This window comes from Ostrinia furnacalis, unplaced genomic scaffold, assembly GCF_004193835.3.
Source record: "Ostrinia furnacalis isolate ACB-3 unplaced genomic scaffold, ASM419383v2 OfSCF6825, whole genome shotgun sequence".
Classification (NCBI taxonomy): domain Eukaryota; kingdom Metazoa; phylum Arthropoda; class Insecta; order Lepidoptera; family Crambidae; genus Ostrinia; species Ostrinia furnacalis.
This window is the reverse complement of record NW_021137064.1, coordinates 24,269-44,542: the sequence shown is the minus strand read 5'-3', so window position 1 is coordinate 44,542 and position 20,274 is coordinate 24,269. Positions and strand designations below refer to the sequence as shown.

At 41.0% G+C, this 20,274-nt stretch overlaps 1 protein-coding gene across 1 annotated transcript in view; it reads left to right on the top strand.

Moving 5' to 3' along the window:
- The first annotated feature begins 222 nt into the window (after positions 1-222).
- Positions 223-20,274, top strand: part of Sln (monocarboxylic acid transporter silnoon) — a 39,611-nt gene continuing 19,559 nt past the window's right edge. The window contains exons 1-4 of the mRNA XM_028318420.1: positions 223-638; positions 15,306-15,407; positions 15,923-16,030; positions 17,253-17,386. Coding sequence (XP_028174221.1) covers positions 606-638; positions 15,306-15,407; positions 15,923-16,030; positions 17,253-17,386 — 377 coding nt within the window. The 5' untranslated portion in view covers positions 223-605. The remainder of the gene's footprint in view (positions 639-15,305; positions 15,408-15,922; positions 16,031-17,252; positions 17,387-20,274) is intronic.

The window sequence follows — 20,274 nt, the reverse complement described above, 5'->3', positions numbered from 1 at the left end:
TCGAAAAATGCATAATGACAAATGTTGATCAGCATTCAAAATGCTATCCAAAACAATTTTTGTTTCGGTGAAATTATGACTTTCGATCGTATGTCCACCTATTTTTAAAATCAAACTACTGTGCGGCGCTGACTATACGCTCGTATCGATTTTCCTCATTGCGCAACATCAGCAACTTCACATCGCTGTTATTCGTTGCTGTTACGTTGTGCCAGGCGCTCGCTCACACCGCCGCGATTATTGAGCTTTTATACTAAAAACTCGGGCCTGAGCGTCTAAAACCCGATTGCGGGCACACTGTGTATTTTTTTACTATAACATTACAATGTTGGTGGCAATCAATCCGTAATTTTCTGTATATATCGCGTATTTCGCGTTGTAACAGTGGTACATAAGTTTTCAAGGGATTTTTTTGGTAAAAGTATAATAAAAGACACTACAACGGCGTCGACACGAGATTCTAAGTATAAAAAACAAATGCATTATACGGCTGATGCCGTATGTATCTTGAAAAGAGACGACGTTAAGTTAGAATCAACGGAATCCGAGGATCATTTTACGTACTCCGCCAGAACTCTACCAGCTCCTCCAGACATCGAGAAGCGATGTCTTTGCCAAGAGAGTTTATTTTTAACCAGGTAAGTGCACTAAGATTGTTACTAAGACCTGATAAAGGTAGCAGGAAGGCGCAGGATACAGGCCGCTACAACCAATGTCATTGGGGGAGGCCTATGTTCAGCAGTGGAGGACGTCCTGTGACTGAAATGATGATGATGAAGTGTATTAAAACTCATAAAACAAAGCTTTTTTGATCGATTACCTTCATTTTACAACTCTTTTACCCCATGACAAGGAAATCGTGACAATTTTAATTCGTTTTACAGAGCAAACCTACCTTTACTTTAAAACAACCTAAAATATAATTAAAATAGTCAGGTAGATTATAAAACGTTTTCTAGAGAGGCTGAGCTAGGTCTGAGGGATATCTAATGATCAAACGCGTTGTCTGTCTGTCTACCTAACTACAAAAGATGGAGGTGACTTGTAAACCTTAGAAAAGTATTTCCGAATTTCGCGAGGGTAGATTTTTGTTTAAACAATTATATTTAGTAGGGTCTTTTACAGCTGAGTAGGTACATACAATTCATTTTTCCAATACGTCACTTATCTAAAAACCAATTCATTTTAACTCCAACACCCAGTTTAAATTCCAGAGTTGGCAAATAGGTAAGTGACGTCACGGGATGCGTCGCAATTTCTATAAAAATTAAAGGGAAATGCGTTTTGACAGCTTTAAAAAGTATGTCAATTGATTGTATAATTGAAGAAAATTATTATTTACGCTTTTAATTAACTGTTACGTTTACAAAACAGTCAACACATGAAATAAAAGCGCGTGAACTGTTTGTACAATCACGTGGTCAGTTTACCTACTGCAGACATACTCGTACCTACTTAGTGGCTGGTGAAATGTGTGTCATTGTTTAGTAGAAACATTAAAACAAAATGCACTGGCCTACATTTGTCCCGAATCATTGGTAAGGTTATTTTTTATAGTTATGTTGGGAAGTATATGTGCTCGTATGCTACTTATCTTATAAACATGCCTAATCATTGATATTATTGTAAGATTAATTAATTTTATACGAACGCACGTTCATCGGAATCGTTATACAGGGTGGAATTTTGTAATGCCACCTGGAGGGAAAGTACTCTTAATACTGTAGATAGAAAATTTTACTGAAAGAAAACATTCCTTTATTTTTTAAAGAAAGAGAACTGCATTCAAAGATTTTCGAGAGAAAAAAATTCTATCTTCAATATTAAGAGCACTTTCCCTCCAGGTGGCATTACAAAATTCCACCCTGTATACCTAGCCCAAATCATGTTAGACCGAAAGGAGCTTGAATCCAACACATCTCTCCGCTTTGGTGAAAACCGGAGTCCTTAGCGCTGTTGTAAAAAAGAGTCCCGTTTTATTTTAATATTAATATGTCATAACAAGGCAGGTATTTAACCGCAATCGCACCTGATGTTAAGTGAGATGCTGTCTAGGATGGTACTATCAGCCCTGTAAGTGCCTATTCACTCTCGCCTTCAAAAGCTAGTGGGATCTCTCCTTCAACTTAATTAAACTTTAGGGAAGGTAATTACTCACTAAAGTCCTAAACAATGGTTTCCCGAGGTCATGATTCGTCACACTCCGTCATAACAAATAGAATGAGTCAGTCTAGCCAGTGGCGTAGTTAGGTAACCAAGGGCCCTGGGGCAAATAAAAAATGGGGCCAGCTGCTATCTAAACTGGTTAGGTTTTATGAAATTTAAGACATTAGCTTACTACTCCTGATACAGCATTAATTTTTTAACCGTTCTCTTCTCTTCTCTTCACAATAAAATGCAAATATTGCTATTCGTCAAATTGACAACACTGCTAACGTACAGAAAGAATTTAGGGGAATTCCATAGGTATAACTTTCGAATTTTGTCGGCCGTTTGGTGTAGTACCTAGTTCAGAACGGACTACTATGCCGAGAGGTCACGGGTTCGATTCCCGGCCGGGCAGAAATTGAAATGATGAATTTTAATTTCTGTGACGGGTCTGGGTCAGTGCCGGACTTATATTTTTTATGAGTGTAGGCCACTTTATTTCCGCCGCCAGCCCCATTAGTCCAGTCATTTGGTAGTTTTACCTGGAAAGTTTTCCGGAAGTAATGAAAATTGGATGCTGCCGCCCATATTTATAAATCCAGGACTGGTCTGGGTGTTTTCTATGTACCTATATTAAGTATGTATTTACAAAAAAAGTACATATTTAAGTATGTTAATATATGTTGCTTAGTTTGGGGATAGCGGTGCAGTGTAAAATGTCCAAGGATATTTACTTAATTGAGATTTTCTGGTATGGATTTGAGGGTCCCCCTGAGCTTGCGCCCCGGGGCCCTGCCCTGCCTAGCCCCTTGGTAGCTACGCCTCTGGTGACCTTGAGAACCCCACCCTTCTGGCTCATTCATTCATGGAAAATGCTTTCCTCTATGGAGGAAAACTCTTCTATTAAGAATTTATGACATGAATGTTATCGCAAAAGTAACTGATTATTTTTGTTATTGGTATGTGTGTTTTTTTTACGACAATGACTCCCGTAGTTTATTACTATGAGGTCTCACAGTGCGCGTGGACGCACAGGGTGACACCAATCAGCTCTATTCAACGTTGTGTGTTCGATTTGATGCTTCACTTAAGCAAGCATCGTTTGTGAATACGGGCATGAATGTATATTTCAACCCGGAAAAGGACTTAGGTACATGCCTAGTTTTCTTTGTCGTAAAAATGCTTGAAAGTGACAATTTGCTTGAAAATTTATATTTTTACTTAAGTATCGAATTCTTTTTAAGTTAGCGGCGAAAATAAATTAATAGTGTATTTTATATCGTTAATGAATGATCATCCATCAAGTCTGGAACAATAAGGGGATGTTACATTAATTTACAATTCCATTTAAATTGATTGATGAATAATAGACCGACGACCTCATAAAGACAGCAAGGCGTGTTGGATGCAAGCCGCTACCATACTAACCGGTCAGTATGGAAATCATTGGGGGAGGCCTATGTTCAGCAGGCTAAAATTATGATGTTTGATGATTCATCAACTCATGTTCTTCTGATTAATTTCCCTGCGGGTCCAATGACAGTTACTTTCCCCCGGGACAAACTTGACCTTCACTGATTGGGTTATTGGCGGACAAGCTGTAGATCCTGGATACACAGGAGTTGCAGCGGTGGGAACGAGAAGTGGGAATAGTCCCATGCTGATTCATTTCTGCATTATTTCTGTCGCAAGTGAACTCGCAGGAACTAGCTAGTATAAGGCAATCAGATCGCGTAATCAACATTTCTTAATGAACTCTGCGAAAGAATCATAGCAAGTGCGAGAAGCCCTCGTAACTTTTGACGAGGCCTCCATTAAGTTTGTTAATCAAGTTTTCATTGTTTTATAAACATTCATTCATTTTCTATACAGAAGCTCTGTATATAAAAAACACTTTTAAATCTCCCATCGATTTCTCGGGTGTCGGTGTCGAAGAACTTTCCCTTGGGATTGGGGGCTCCCTAATTTTCATTTCTTGGCTGAATTTCATTTTTCTTTCCACTCCCCCTCTCCTCGCGAAGACTTCTCGTATATTCTTCTGATTAAATTCGACGCCAATTGATCGTACACCCGCAATGACATTTCAACTTTACCCTGGGACAAAGTTTGGCCTCCATCTCAAAAAGACTTTGATCACTTAGTCTTAGGTGATCTTATCCATGGGTGATCGAAGGAACCCATAGTGTCACTTTGATCACCTGTACCTCTAGTACGAAAAACTTTCGAGTTCGTTTCGTTGCGTATTCAAAGTGTCATCGAAAAATTTTGTATGAAAAATTAAACAGCGCCCCCTAGGGCGGCTATAATATAGGGGGCGCTGTTTAATTTTTCATACAAAATTTTTCGATGACACTTTGAATACGCAACGAAACGAACTCGAAAGTTTTTCCTACTAGAGGTACTGGACGATAAAATCCATGTGATCAAAGCGGAATAGACCTTTTTTAGGCATCTTAAACGCTGGGAGGAGGCGGTATAAATCGTTTCATCCACGAAGACGCGCCCTACCAATTTTTGGTCTCGGTCGCGCGGGGTGCGGGGAGTTTGATCCGAGCAATCCGAGCGTCATTATTGTAGTGTGCGTGTGCACTCATGGATGATTTAGCGTGTACCGATAACACTCAAACATTATCGGAAGAATGTTGGGGCGCGTTTTCGTGGATGAAACGATCTACCGCAACATTTTTGGCCCGGTTGGAAAAATTCATAGATCCGTGATACCACAATGTTAGCTGAATTGCTGCCACAGCCTCGGGTGTATCAGGGGTCGTCGCACGGCCCGGTACGGAAGGAAATCAATACTCCGGCTGTATTCTGTCCCGTTTGGTCTGGTCTAGACTAGGCAGACGATTTTCAATACTGAGAATTAGACATCATTCTGTACCTTTAGCATGAACAACTTTCGTCTTCGAATCGTTTGCGTATTCGACAAAATTCGATACTCAACCTTCGAATTGAACGATAATATGACAATTTTGATTGTCAAAATAAGTTTCATGCAACCATTTCTCATACGTTCACTTTACGACACGTTTACAAGGGCGCTGTTTTAGTTTTCGAACTTAAATCTATTGATGGCGATTCGAAGTCGAAAGTTTTTCATGCTAGAGGTAGGTACTGTAAAAGTGCTTTTAAAATCCTATTTGCAAAAATAAATGAGTTTTATAAGCGTTTTATCGGGAAATCTAGCTGAAAAAACAGTGTACCTACTTAGTACGAATATGGGGCCAATTAAAGATGGGCTATCTCTCATGATTTTAGATGGCACAATACAGCGGTCTTGTCGTTAGGAAGATTATGACATTTATTTACCATAATAATACAAATTGGATTGAAATAAAAAGAAACAGCTTTTTAAAAGCCTGCTTGAAAAATACAGTGTGAGTCACGTTAAAGTGTACATATGAAAATAGATGAAACTAGACCTATTTTTATCGACAAAAAAGAGGTCAAAATTTTTTTTAGACTTTTTTTTAATTTTTTATAGAGTTTTTTTTCTTCCAATTACTTATTGTAAAGAAAACGTAATAACTTTTAAACTAAGCGGTATATTCTGATAAAATAAAAACAGTAATAATGCTAAATAACAGGCGATACTAAAAACATACATAAAATACACAAAAAAGGCCAACAAATAATAAAAAATGATACTTTTTGAACAAAAACCTGCTTAAAAATTCGTGTTTTTTTGGTTATTTGATAAATTTATACAAAAAAAGCCCCTATAACCGGTTGTTTTTATAACTTTGTATTATTCTCTATCGTATTACCTTCGTAAAACTAAAAATCGCATGTCTCTATCCCTATCACAACGTTTGCAATGATCGTTTGAACTAACCCTCTCCGGGCGCGTTATTCAACGCTTCGTTAACAACGAAACTGAAAATGGCTCTAGATTTGTAATTTTGATAAAGACAAGTTAGATTCCAATTAAAAACAAAAGATTTCGAAGTAAAATAAGCATTTTAGTTAAAATCAAAATTGTCTCTACCTGTAGCGGAGAATAATGTGGTGGCAGGCCTTTGTTCAAACGATCATAGCAAATATTGTGATAGGGATAGAGACATGCAATTTTTGGTTTTACAAAGATAATACGATAGAAAATAATATCAAGTAATAAAAACCACCTGTTATAGGGCATTTTTTTGAGAAATTTATCAAATAAACAAAAAAATACGAATTTTCAAGCAGATTTTTTTCAAAAAGTATCATTTTTTATTATTTGTTGGTCTTTTTTGTGTATTTTATGCATTTTTTAGTATTGCCTGTTATTTGGCATTATTACTGTTTTTATTTTATCAGAATATACCGCTTAGTTTAAAAGTTATTACGTTTTCTTTACAATAAGTAATTGGAAGAAAAAAAAATCTATAAAAAATTAAAAAAAAATCTCAAAAAAAATTTGACCTCTTTTTTGTCGATAAAAATAGGTCTAGTTTCATCTATTTTCATATGTACACTTTAACGTGACTCACACTGTATAATGAGGTAGGTATATGAGTTTTTTTATGAAATGAGCTGAAATCATGGAGATTATCGTGGGCATTGCAAATTACATACATTGTATAGGTACCTATACCACAGAATAAGTAATAGTACCAAGGCCTATACATGTTAGAAATTAGTCACATAAAAAAATGTCAGATACAAATTATAAAGCATAGCAAGGATCTTTTCAAGGATAATGTATTGATACCATCATTTCAATTCACTGTTCCAACAGTTATCATAAATTAAGTCTAACAAATTAGTTTTTAATTACTTTAACTGAACTGGCCAAGTGCGAGCCGGAATAGTCCACGAGGGTTTCCGTACCACCGCGGCACCGTCACAAGATCTAACACCATGTATAATACTATCTTTAAATGTTTTTTTTTATATATTAATACTTATTATTTTGTGTTTAACATTCTATTACCTACTTAGGTATCTACCGAGCTTTGAGACAAATATTTAGCAAGAATAGCAAGTGCTGAGAAGAAGCGCCCCAAATCACAGTTACCACTGTCCACACCGCGCCGGTTCAAAAAAAGATTTTCTAATTAAAATATGCCAGGGATTCCAGGGCAAGGTTATAAAACATTTAACTTGTTGTTGAAAGGTTCAATCAATTACCCCAATAACCTGGTTAGGCCGATTCAAATACCAGACACAATTTCATTGCAAAAACTATTTTACTTTATTTGTACTTAGTACCTACTTATTGACAAAGATTTTCATTTATTGCGTCATGTAGGTACACCACCAAAACCACAGTAGGTAGAAACTTATTGGAATCAAAGAATTAGCATATATTAAATAGTTAGAAAATGTCACATTGTTAATTTTTTTTTGCCGCTGTCTGTCAGTAGTTTTTTCGTGAAAGAGTAACAAACATCCAGACATCCATACAAACTTTTATAATATTAGTAGGACTAGCGACTCGCTCCTGCTTCGCACATACTTAAAAACCTCCCTTCTGAATCACTCTATCTAATAAAAAAAACCGCCTCAAAATCCATTGCGTAGTTTAAAGATCTTATCGTACATAGGGACAGACAGCGAAAAGCGACTTCGTTTTTTATATTTTATATACTTCTGAGGTCCCTACACATATATATTATGTATGTGTAGGGACCTCAGATCATGAATATGATAGGGACGAAAACTCACAGTAAAAGGTTCTAAAACATGACCTGATCAATAATCCAGCATGACCTGATCAAGGTACGCCAAACGCCACGATATCGAAGGACAAATAAAAATAGCCTCTTGGAATACCAAGCATTGCCGCTGTCTGTCACGGCCCATCACAGCGTAATAAATGGGTAGTAACCACCAACCATCATTAAAGTAGGTAAGTATACCTGAATACAATAGAGTTCAAGTGAGATACCTCACATCAATAGTCATAGAGGATAGAAACGAAGTCACTGCCATTTTACTCAATTTTATTCCCACCTTTCGTTCCCACCGCTGCAACTCCTGTGTAGCCAGGATCTACAGCTTGACCGCCAATCACCCAACCAGTGAAGGTCCAGTTTGTCCCGGGGGAAAGGACCCGCAAAGAAATTAATCAGAAGAACATAGGATTTTGAAGCTAAGGATCGACTTTCATGTCTGCCATCATCATCATTTCAGCCACAAGACGTGCACTGCTGGCTGAACATAGGCCTCCCTCAATGATTTCCATATTGACCGATTGATAGCAGACTGCATCCAGCGCCTTCCTGCTACCTATAATGAGGTCATCGATCCACTTTGTGGGCGGATGGACGTCTCAGCTCACGATGCACTTTCCGATACGTAGCTTCCCCTGCAGAATCTTGCTGCCCCATCGGCTGTCAATTCTGCGAACTATGTGCCCTGCCCATTGCCACTTCAGCTTACTATTCGTCGGGCTAACTGCTAGCTGACTGCATTGTTATTGTTAGTTTTAAAATTAATCTAAGGTTTTCAAAAACGATGGAGCGTTAGCCATAAGCTTTTTTGAAGAAAATAATATTTTTTCATCGTTTATTTGAAAGAGTCTCATCATCATCATCATCCTTTCAGCCATAGGACGTCACTGCTGAACATATTCCTCCCCCAATGCTTTCCATGTTGATCGATTGGTAGCGGCCTGCGTCCAGCGCTTCCCTGCTACCTTTACGATGTCGTCGGTCCACCTTGTAGGTGGACGTCACACGCTGCGTTTTCCGGTACGCGGCCTCCATTTCAGAACCTTTCTGCCCCATCAGCCGTCAGTTCTGCGTAATATGTGCCCTGAGCCCCGATTTACGGTAACTTTTATAACGTCTACAATCCAGACGCGTTTCTGATTCTGCGATACGATTGGTCAAAACAGCTGACGTACGCTGTTGAACGACCAATCGTATCGCAGAATCGAGAAGCGTGTCTGGATTGTTGACGTTAAAAATTACCGTAATCGGGGCTCTGCCCATTGCCACTTCAGCTGATAGAGAGTCTACTGCAGACCAATCTACATTGTTAGGTATAATTTGATGTCATCTGTCCTTGAATTAGATATGAGATCGATTTCATGTTTTAAATGTCAAGTTCAGTTACAAATGGTATCTGAAAAATTAAGCTGTAGGGGAACCTGTTGTACTTAGGCCAGTTTTTCGAATTTTGATTTTTTGAAAAATAATGGTGATAGTTAAACTTGTCTAGTGCAGTTATATTTAAAGATCATTTAATTAACTACATAATTCATTCATAAAATTGTGTATAATTTTAAAAATTTGGGCATACTAGCTGCTAGAAAAAAAAAGGGAAAACTGTCCTAGGTACAACAAACCAGATGTACCTTGGACCGTGTACGTTGTACCTATTTAAATTTAAATAAATGCTTATATTCGCTTCAATTTGTTAATTTTCTGTTAAATTATTATTTGAAATACCAATTATTACAGTTATTAGCAACAATATCTAAGTAAAAGTATTTTTTAAAAAAGATCCTCATCCATATTTTTTGTACTATTTATTTTTCACATTTTTTTGGCAACAAATCACTTAAGTTTAAGCCGGCTCTCCAGTCCATGTTTAGCCTTACACAATCAACAAAAATATGACAATATTCAAAATTTTTTTTAGAAAATTTTGTTGAATGTTGATATGTTATGTCGTGTAGGACAAAATACGCGCTGGAGTGGCTTTAACTTTCAATCTAGATTTTTTTATTTCTTATCATTTAACTTAAATTCTAGCAAAATATCCATTAAAACCGCTTTATCAACAAAAATAATCTTAAAAAAGTCATATGAAGATACATTAAACGTAAATTTAAAAAAACATTAGAAATTAAAAATATATATATCAAAAACAGACTTTAAATTGCTATTTTGAGGTCTTCGGGGCATTGTTTCTATAACAGTATAATATGTTTTTTTTATTACAATAAAATTCTCATTAAAACGTAATGAAAATCAGTGACCAAGGTACATCGCTAGTTGGGTGGTCAAGGTACAACATTACGACTACTTCACTTAATAAGCATGATAAACCCACTTCCATTTGAGCTTAGGATCTGAAACTCATATCGTCCAGTAGCTAGATATTTAAAGATTATGTTCTAACTATAACCGTTTTGTCAAACATGCAACATTTTTCATAAATTGACATGAAGTAAACCTCCAAAATCTCACTGTGTCAGTGTAAAATATTAAATTACCATTTTTTCTTGTACTTGCACGGCGTCGGCGAATCTTAGCTAACTTCACGTTAATGTTGACAAATAACGTATGTAATACCCTAGACAACTTTTCATAAAACCTCATAATTTAAAAAATATATACAATTGTTTTAGGTACAACTCTGTCCAAGGTTCAACAGGTTCCCCTACTTACTCGTGCCACGTACTAAATCGTTATAAAACGAGTTACGATAAAAAAGATGAGTATTTTGAGGACGAAAGCACAAAAGTGAAGTTTCTTCACTAAGAAAATCCAAGAGAGATTTCGATGAAACTTTTTTTAACGGAGAATCACTAGGCTTGCAACTTACCCGATGAAATATCAAGCTGAAGGAAGCAAGCTTCACACGGAATCCTCAACCACAGAGGAACTGGCTATCTTACCTCCAACTGCCGGAACAACAATGCTCATTGTTGTGGCGACAGACCAACAGACAATCTTATAGCTTCTACACATTTTGTCATCTAAATTACTAGGTATCACATTTGGGGTAACTTTTTCTGTGTTGAGCGGCTATTCTGGTTCTATGAAGTCCCCAGTATCACTGCGACTGGTACCGATCTATTGTGATCGCCACTGTTTTCCTTACAGTGGGCCTCTGAGTCCTGCATCCATTATATCTTTTGGAGGGCGATATTTACATCTTATGGGCTTAGGATGTGTTTGCCCAGGTGTAAGCTCCTCGCGCATCAAAGGTCCGTCCGTGAGAATGTGTAGTAGTGGCGTTTCATCTGCCTCTTTGACACATTCTAGCTTACCTTCATGTCTAAATTAGAAAGAAAGAAAGAAACATTTATTACGATTTACGATGAACATCAGGACAAAGAAGGTATACCTACGGAAAAAAAACAGAAATAGCACATATAAATATTACAAGGAAATAAAAAGTGAACTGAGCAGTGCCGTGGCAGTGCTACCCTGTCGCAAGCGATGGAAGTCACGGACACTAACCTAAACTGCATATTGTTATCACTTTGTCAAATATCTTTAGGCTTCTAAGAGAAGGTCGTCAGAGTCGTTAAGATACCAAATCCATCGTTCAGATTAACTGCTCGATAGTTTATCAGCGACTAAAATAACCAATCGATAGGTCGAGGCTGCTATCGATTCCCGTACTGATAGTTGTTATTATTAGAAGTAGAAAATCGGTATTTGTTCGATTGATTGACATAGAAGAGTGGAAGCAAGTAAACCCGGTTAAAACAAAGCGGAGACAAATGGAGAGGAGAGGAGATGTGCTTGAATAACCAATCAGATTTCCAAGCTGAAGGTGAGCGAAGAGGTTTTGTGAAAAAGCGAAAGATTAGTTAATGAGGGATTAAGTTTCGAAACTTTTCGCCTGAGGCTTTAACCTGAGTGACGAAAAGATTTTCAATCGGTAACTTAGGTAGATTGTGCTGGGATGGCCGAAAAACCTTATCAAAAGTCTACGTGAAAAAAATAATGAATCAAAAATTAAGATAAAGAATAATAATCTGTTAAAGGAAGCACCTGGGTGAGGACAGTGCAGGGCTGGTAGAAATCCATGGGGAGGCCTTTGTCCAACATTGGACATTAGGTTAAAACAAGAAATTAGAATAACTAAGTACGAGTAGAAAGCTAGGAAGTAGGAGCGGAGACCACGTACCGGAAAGCGCAGCGTAGGACTTCCACCCACAACGTGGACCGACGACCTCATAAAGGTAGCAGGAAGGCGCTGGATGCAGGCCGCTACCAACCGGGCGATGTGGAAATCATTGGGGGAGGCCTATGTTTAGCAGTGGACGTCATATGGCTCAAATGATGATGAGGTACGAGTTGGTACTAATACTCGTATATATTTGCTGAACAATACGTGCGTGACGATAAAGTGATTGGACTTAAATCCTTCGATGGGACGAAATACCTACTCAATAATTTAACTATAGTGACTGAAATAGAGGATCGATAGGTTGAGGACTTTGGTTGATTGATTCCAATAACAGACAATAAGTTCGTGATATAGCACTAGTACACTACATAAGTCTAACGGTTCGTAGGTACCGAACAGTCTTAAAAGTAATTTACTTTCCGTTGAAAAGGCTTTTAAAAAGCCCTTTTACAGTTTCTACAAAAGCTCAGAATTTAATTAAATTTCAAGGATAAATTGGGGCTTTTCATTGGTTGATTTGACCTACATGTTAGTATGTATAAGTCTTAGTGTAAAAAGAAGAAGATCAAGAAACTTAATAACTAAGACGACGACCTACCTAATTCAAATACAAATTCAAATTCTTTATTGTACCGTGTTGGTGACATACATAAAGGTTCTTTCATGATAGACATAGACCCTACCCTTTCTCGAAGCTTTTCGTCATTTTGACTCAGGCGTAGAGTTTTTGAAGTTATAGAAATAGAATAGAAATTCAAAATCTCTAGTTGACACAAAATACAAGAACAAAGATAATAAGTAAGGGCGTGTAGAGTTAGTAGTCTGGCTCTACATGAGATGTAACTTTTTCAGATTGCGAATAATAGGTACAGTCTGGTAACTTTCAGGTTCTCTTTTGAGAAATAAACCTACTTTTTTGTAAAATAGTTACTCTACATTGTATGTAAACCCATGTGGTTGCAATCACAGTGTAAATCGCTGCCAAGTATAAACCATAATCCTATAAATTCTGCCCTTATGTGAAGCCCCGCGTGGGCCGTGGGGTTGATGTTTTTTTGCTCTAGTTACGCAAACCAGATCGGGGAGGCAATAGTGACGTCATCGTTACGCTATGACGTAAGTTCACAGCTGCAACCGTTCCGGGAAGAAATCAATACTTATATTAATAGAATAATTAAGTAGGTAATCTAGTATTGCTTTTACAAACTATAGGTACCTTTGATGAGCGTAGGTAGGTAGAGCTTGCGTTGCATTTCTGTTGCCATTTTTCTTCTTCTACCTACTTATTTAGATACCTACTGACGCCCGTATTCACAAACATTACTATGAGGTCTCCCAGTGCGCGTGAACGCACAGGGTGACATACGCACCAATCACAGACCTCGATTCAACGCTGTGCGTTCGATTTGCTGGCATCATTTGTGAATACGGGCGTGAGTTTCTTGCGCTGCTTCTTCTCAGCACTGGCCCATTTATTGTCCCGAAGCAGTGGTAGGGTTAATACTGGGACGTGTAAAAGTGCTTTTTAAAAGCCTATTGCAGAACAATAATAACTTTTACATATATGGTATGGTATGGTATAAAGTCTAATTTTTTAGAAATCAGCAGAAATGTCATCAAATATGGCCAACTGACATAAAAATATTTTTAGTCTGTGAACTAGTGATGCGACAAAACCTCTCGTTAATCGCGAAGTGAAATGTTGTAGTACTTGCGTATCATCGCCGGGTGATCGTCAAAATACTAAAAATATGCAACAAAGTCGCAACATTGAATGTGAACTGATTATGAAATTTTCGAGAACAGGAAACAAACTGTATGCACAGATGTAATCAAAAAGCACACTGGACAGTAAAACAATCAATGATATCCGTAAAGTTATTAAACTTCTGTTGCTTGCTGCGTGATTGGTGGATTTTGACATATCTGTCAATGTCATGTCAAAAATAACCAATCATGCAGCATTTGGACCTCGCGTCTACGTATTGCCATCTGGCGGATTTTTCAATCGCGAAAACCCTCATTGAAAGAAGTTTTTTATTTTCTTAAAAATAAACAATGGAACAATACGTAAGCATAATTGCATAAAAAAGTAAAATAATTTCGTTTAAATAAAACCGACTAAAAATTAAACTGACTCCGAAAAAGTAAACACTAAAAGTAGAAAAATAAATTTACGTTATCTCCAATATTGTCGAAGTTATCGCTGGAAAACTAAGCAAAGTATCGTATATTTTTTATTTAAAATTAATCAGTAATCGGAATAAGTGAATACTTAAAATAATATCGATTAAATTTACAGATTATTGTCTATGACTCACAGGTTACGGCACTGATGTGTCAGAGACAAGTCATAGACAATATGGAGATAACACATGATTTTAAACGTCAAGTCAATTTGACAATGTCACAAATTTTCATCGTCCACGTATTTTGCTAAAATAATTTGTTTCAAAGATTGATTTCAAACTTGTATAAACGTGAAAATAAAGTTGGTTTCATGGGCTTGTTAAATAGTGTGTATGATATTATGAACACGTAAGTGATTATTATGGTGTAATTGTGTATGAAAGTGTTTGTTTACATCTCTGCTGGATTCAAAAAAATCAAGGTATATGTAGGTATCTTTTAAATTCCTTCAAGTTTAGACTTTTAAAACCCCTTATTTTTCGTTGGGAATAAAACAAATGACAAAGCTCCAAGTCAAAAAAATACCGTGTACCAAAGGTCATTGACCGAAGACAAGACACCATTAAATATTGACGTTTATTGCTATAGACTAGTCACGTGATAAATCGTTCTGAAAGGTCGTTGAACGAAAAATACTTTACGTTAAAATGGCGTTGTCTGTTAGCGCCATTTTTACTGAAAGTGTAAAATTAAGGTTACATGCTCACAATGTTTTTATGGGACATACTAACGTATACATTACTTTAAATTATAAGAGGGGTTTTAGAAGCCTTCTGAGGTCTCTACATTTTACGCAGCTGAAAGTTCAGTCAACTTGCGACATAGCGGCTGAAATTACATAGCATTTTGGCGTAATGTTGGACGGACGGAACGGAATTTTTGCGACATAACGCGTCAACGCATGTATGTGTAAGATTATTAAATCTACTTTTCTATTGCATTGTATTAGTCGGCTGAACCGTTTAAGACATGTTTTCAGATTTTCGTTTTTTTTTATCATAGGTACCTCCCGACCAACATAAACCTACACACACTGGTCAAAGATTTTTGTCTTGAGACACTGCGGTATTTCGGACGTGAGAATATCGCGAAGCTTCCCTTTCCTTTCCCTTTTTATACAGGAAACAGCCCTATTATTAAAATGTTTAATGTCCTTGTTGCAGGAGCTGTCAAAGCTTGACGGCGAGATCCTCGGTACGTCAGCACCGCCATCGTCAGCTCCGTTATCATGCTCCATCGACCTGCCTTCGGAGACCATCGCGGAGGTGATTCATTTGCATGCCTCATAATATATTGTCTTACTCTTACGACATCCACGAGAAGAGTGGGGGTGATTCTATCGATGGTAGTGTGCCTTTTTCACCCGTCAAAGAGAGGGGTGTTGTAGTTTGACATCTGTGTATTTTGTGTGGGTGTGACGTGTTTTAGTCCAAAATAACTAATGATGTCATGAAACTGGTCTGATTATGTAGCCAGAAGATGGCCATAGGAACTTTGTACGAAGTAACTTTCATGTCTTGCTAAGTGCTCTGGGGGCGTAGTGTTGTGAGTTTACGTCAAACGCATTCGACATCGCCCCCTGGTCTTAGACCAGGACTTCCCAACCAGGGGGGCACGCCCCCCAGTAGGGGGTGAGGGGCGTAACAGGTTACCAAACAAGTTAAGGTTGGTGAACCCTGTATTAGACGCTAGGTCTTGGGTCTAATCTGATCTGACAGCTTTTTTGAATAATAATTTATTTGTGGGTATAAATAATATAATAATATGATGTTGTCCGCAGGCCGCCCTGTCCCCGGACAAGGCGGGCTCCCTCATGTCAGTGCAGTCAGCTCCGCCGGAGCAGCGTGAGCGTCCCGCCAGCCTGCTGCTAGAGCTGCCGCTCGCTACCGTAAGTAAATAAATAAATAAATATATGCTTGGACCTTTACGATGTCGTCGGTCCACCTTGTGGGTGGACGTTCCACGCTGCGTTTCCCGGTACGCGGCCTCCATTCCAGAACCTAGCGCTGGACGCTGGCCGCTAGCAATCGATCAACATGGAAAGCATTGGGGGAACCTGAGCCAACCAGCTTGCTGCTAGAGCTGCCGCTCGCTACCGTGAGTGTTCATCATCATCATCATCATCATCTGTTAGTGTGACACTAGCAGCGCGAGTGACGTCGAATGCTGGGCAAAGGCCTTCCCCAAGGATTTCCATAACGACCGGTCCTTCGCTGCCCGCTACCAGGCTCTTCCCGCGACCTTCACCAAATCGTCGGTCCATCTAGTGGGAGACCTGCCCACGCTACATCTTCCGGCCCGTGGTCGCCACTCGAGAACCTTTCTGCACCAGTGGCCATCATCTTTACGAGCTATGTGCCCCGCCCACTGCCACTTGATTTTAGCAATTCTACTGTAGCCAGTGACCGATATAGCATCGGTCACTTTGGTTTTTCAGCGGATCTCCTCCTTTCTGATTCTCTGACCGTAAGTGTTGGGAGAAAACCTCTATAAAAACAACCGGAGGAGGGGGATGGTGGGCTCCTCGAAGCTATAGCCTGAAATGGATCCGCAGACAGACTCGCGGCTCCGTTTCATTGGGCTCCGGACGCTCCGGTGGACAGTGTGGACACCGTCAGGTTTTAGTGGGTAGGCCTCGCCCACATAACCCACCAGTGGCCAGTGGGAATGCGCAAAGCATTATTTTAAACTACTAAACTCTCTATCTACCTACTTACACTTGTAAAATTTTAATGGAAAAATAAGCAAAACATTCGATTAGAACCAGCATTATTTTTTGATGCACTAAAGTGAAAAATCTTCTTATTTTCAACACTATAGTCAGCACGTAGAGAATTTTGTCCAATGACCCCGAGCTGCCCATCCTTGTCGCTCGCGCGTAATTATGTTGCTGTTGCGCTTGCACACTCACTGGGGGCGCCTGTCGCACAGTCGCGACAGCAATATAATTACGCGCGAGGGATAAGGATGGGTAGCTTGGGGTCATCGGACAAAATTCTACGTGCTCGCAGACGCTTTAGTGTTTATGTTTTCAACGAATCCGTAATTCTCCCAAAATACGGGACTATTCCTTCCTCTTGCAACACTCTAACTCTTGTGTTCCCCAACAGCAAGTCGGCGCTTACTTGTCGGCGATGTCGCCGACGGAGCAGGAGGAGGACTCGTTGCTGACGCTGTCGTCGGTGACGGCGCGGCCGCTGCTGGCCGCCTCGCGTCAGCTGCGCGGCCCCACAGACACCACCGAGTGAGTAGCCTGCTGTAGCCCTTGTAGGATCCATAGAAACCAGAGCCATATGCTCTAGGAGCAGGATTCTCTCCTGTCGTCAGCTGCGGCCCCCCACCCGCCACCACGGAGTGAGTAGCCTGTTGCAGCTCCTGTAGGATCTACAACGAAACTATTCCGACCGCTGCAACTCCTACAACAAGCTGAGGCGTATTCTACAGTTAGGACTTACTGCATGCAGTGCTATGGAGGAGTAGGAATCTACTGACGCTATCGTCAGATGTGCTCACTCGACTCCACGGAGTGTACTCCTATAGGATCAACAGCAAGCTAAGGCTTCTCCAGGAGAAGGAGGAGTGCGGCGAGCAAGTATCCTGCTGCGATTCCTGTAGAATTATACATGGGACTATTCCTAGCTCTCGGTACCATCGCTGCAACTTCTGTACAGGAGCTATAGCAAGTCGACGGAGCAGGAGGAGGACTCGCTGCTGACGCTGTCGTCGGTGACGGCGCGGCCGCTGCTGGCCGCCTCGCGTCAGCTGCGCGGCCCCACAGACACCACTGAGTGAGTAGCCTGCTGCAGCTCCTGTAGGATCTACACTTCTACAGCAAGCTGAAGCGTATTCAGTAATTAGTAATTGCTGCATGGCACTGGACAAGGCCTCCCCCAAGGATCTCGAATTCTCGGGCTAGCTGCGAGCTCCGACAGACACCACCGAGTGAGTAGCCTGCTGTGACTCCTGTAGGATCTACAACGAAACTATTCCGACCGCTGCAACTCCTACAACAAGCTGAGGCGTATTCAACAGTTAGGACTTACTGCATGCAGTGCTATGGAGGAGTAGGAATCTACTGACGCTATCGTCAGGTGCAGGCTCACCCGACTCCACGGACTAAGTGAGTAGCCTACTGTAGCTCCTGTAGGATCTACAGAAAGCTAAAACGTGTCATGTAGAAGGAGGACAAATGCTGAAAGTGACTCTTTGGCTTTATAACATCTGACGTCCCACGCTGCGCTTGCTAGAAAAGTCGCTGGACTCTTGTCCACAGTCAGTCAGCTCTTTTATGCACCTTCGCATGGTGCTTGGGCATTGCTTTCATCACCCTAGTTACGTCTGTCACCACTTGGATCTACAGCAAGCTAAGGCTCACTCCTGTACAGGAGCTACAGTAAGTATACGGAGCAGAAGGAGGACTTCGCTGCTGACGCTGTCGTCGGTGACGGCGCGGCCGCTGCTGGCCGCCTCGCGCCAGCTGCGCGGCCCCACAGACACCACCGAGTGAGTAGCCTGCTGTAGCCCCTGTAGGATCCATAGAAACCCAGAGCCATATGCTCTAGGAGCAGGATTCTCTCTTGTGGTCAGCTGAAGCCCCACCTGACACCACGGAGTGAGTAGCCTGTTGCAGCTCCTGTAGGATCTACACTTCTACAGCAAGCTGAAGCGTATTCAGTAATTAATAATTGCTGCATGGCACTGGACAAGGCCTCCCCCAAGGATCTCGAATTCTCGGGCTAGCTGCGAGCTCCGACAGACACCACCGAGTGAGTAGCCTGCTGTGACTCCTGTAGGATCTACAACGAAACTATACCGACCGCTGCAACTCCTACAACAAGCTGAGGCGTATTCAACAGTTAGGACTTACTGCATGCAGTGCTATGGAGGAGTAGGAATCTACTGACGCTATCGTCAGATGTGCTCACTCGACTCCACGGAGTGTACTCCTATAGGATCAACAGCAAGCTAAGGCTTCTCCAGGAGAAAGAGGAGTGCGGCGAGCAAGTATCCTGCTGCGATTCCTGTAGAATTATACATGGGACTATTCCTAGCTCTCGGTCCCACCTCTGCAACTCCTGTACAGGAGCTATAGCAAGTCGACGGAGCAAGAGGAGGACTCGCTGCTAACGCTGTCGTCGGTGACGGCGCGGCCGCTGCTGGCCGCCTCGCGCCAGCTGCGCGGCCCCACAGACACCACTGAGTGAGTAGCCTGCTGTAGCCCCTGTAGGATCCATAGAAACCCAGAGCCATATGCTCTAAAAGCAGGATTCTCTCCTGTCGTCAGCTGAAGCCCCCCACCCAACACCACCGAGTGAGTAGCATGCTGTAGCTCCTGTAGGATCTACAACGAGACTGTTCCGACCGCTGCAACTCCTACAGCAAGCTGAGGCGTATTTTTTTTTATGTGACAGGAGGCAAACGAGCAGTATTCAACAGTTAGGACTTACTGCATGCAGTGCTATGGAGGAGTAGGAATCTACTGACGCTATCGTCAGATGTGCTCACTCGACTCCACGGAGTGTACTCCTATAGGATCAACAGCAAGCTAAGGCTTCTCCAGGAGAAGGAGGAGTGCGGCGAGCAAGTATCCTGCTGCGATTTCTGTAGAATTATACATGGGACTATTCCTAGCTCTCGGTACCATCGCTGCAACTCATGTACAGGAGCTATAGCAAGCCGACGGAGCAGGAGGAGGACTCGCTGCTGACGCTGTCGTCGGTGACGGCGCGGCCGCTGCTGGCCGCCTCGCGCCAGCTGCGCGGCCCCACAGACACCACCGAGTGAGTAGCCTGCTGTAGCCCCTGTAGGATCCATAGAAACCCAGAGCCATATGCTCTAGGAGCAGGATTCTCTCTTGTCGTCAGCTGAAGCCCCACCGGACACCACCGAGTGAGTAGCATGCTGTAGCTTCTGTAGGATCTGCAACGAGACTGTTCCGACCGCTGGAGCTCCTACAGCAAGCTGAGGCGTATTCAACAGTTAGGACTTACTGCATGCAGTGCTATGGAGGAGTAGGAATCTACTGACGCTATCGTCAGGTGCAGGCTCACCCGACTCCACGGACTAAGTGAGTAGCCTACTGTAGCTCCTGTAGGATCTACAGAAAGCTAAAACGTGTCATGTAGAAGGAGG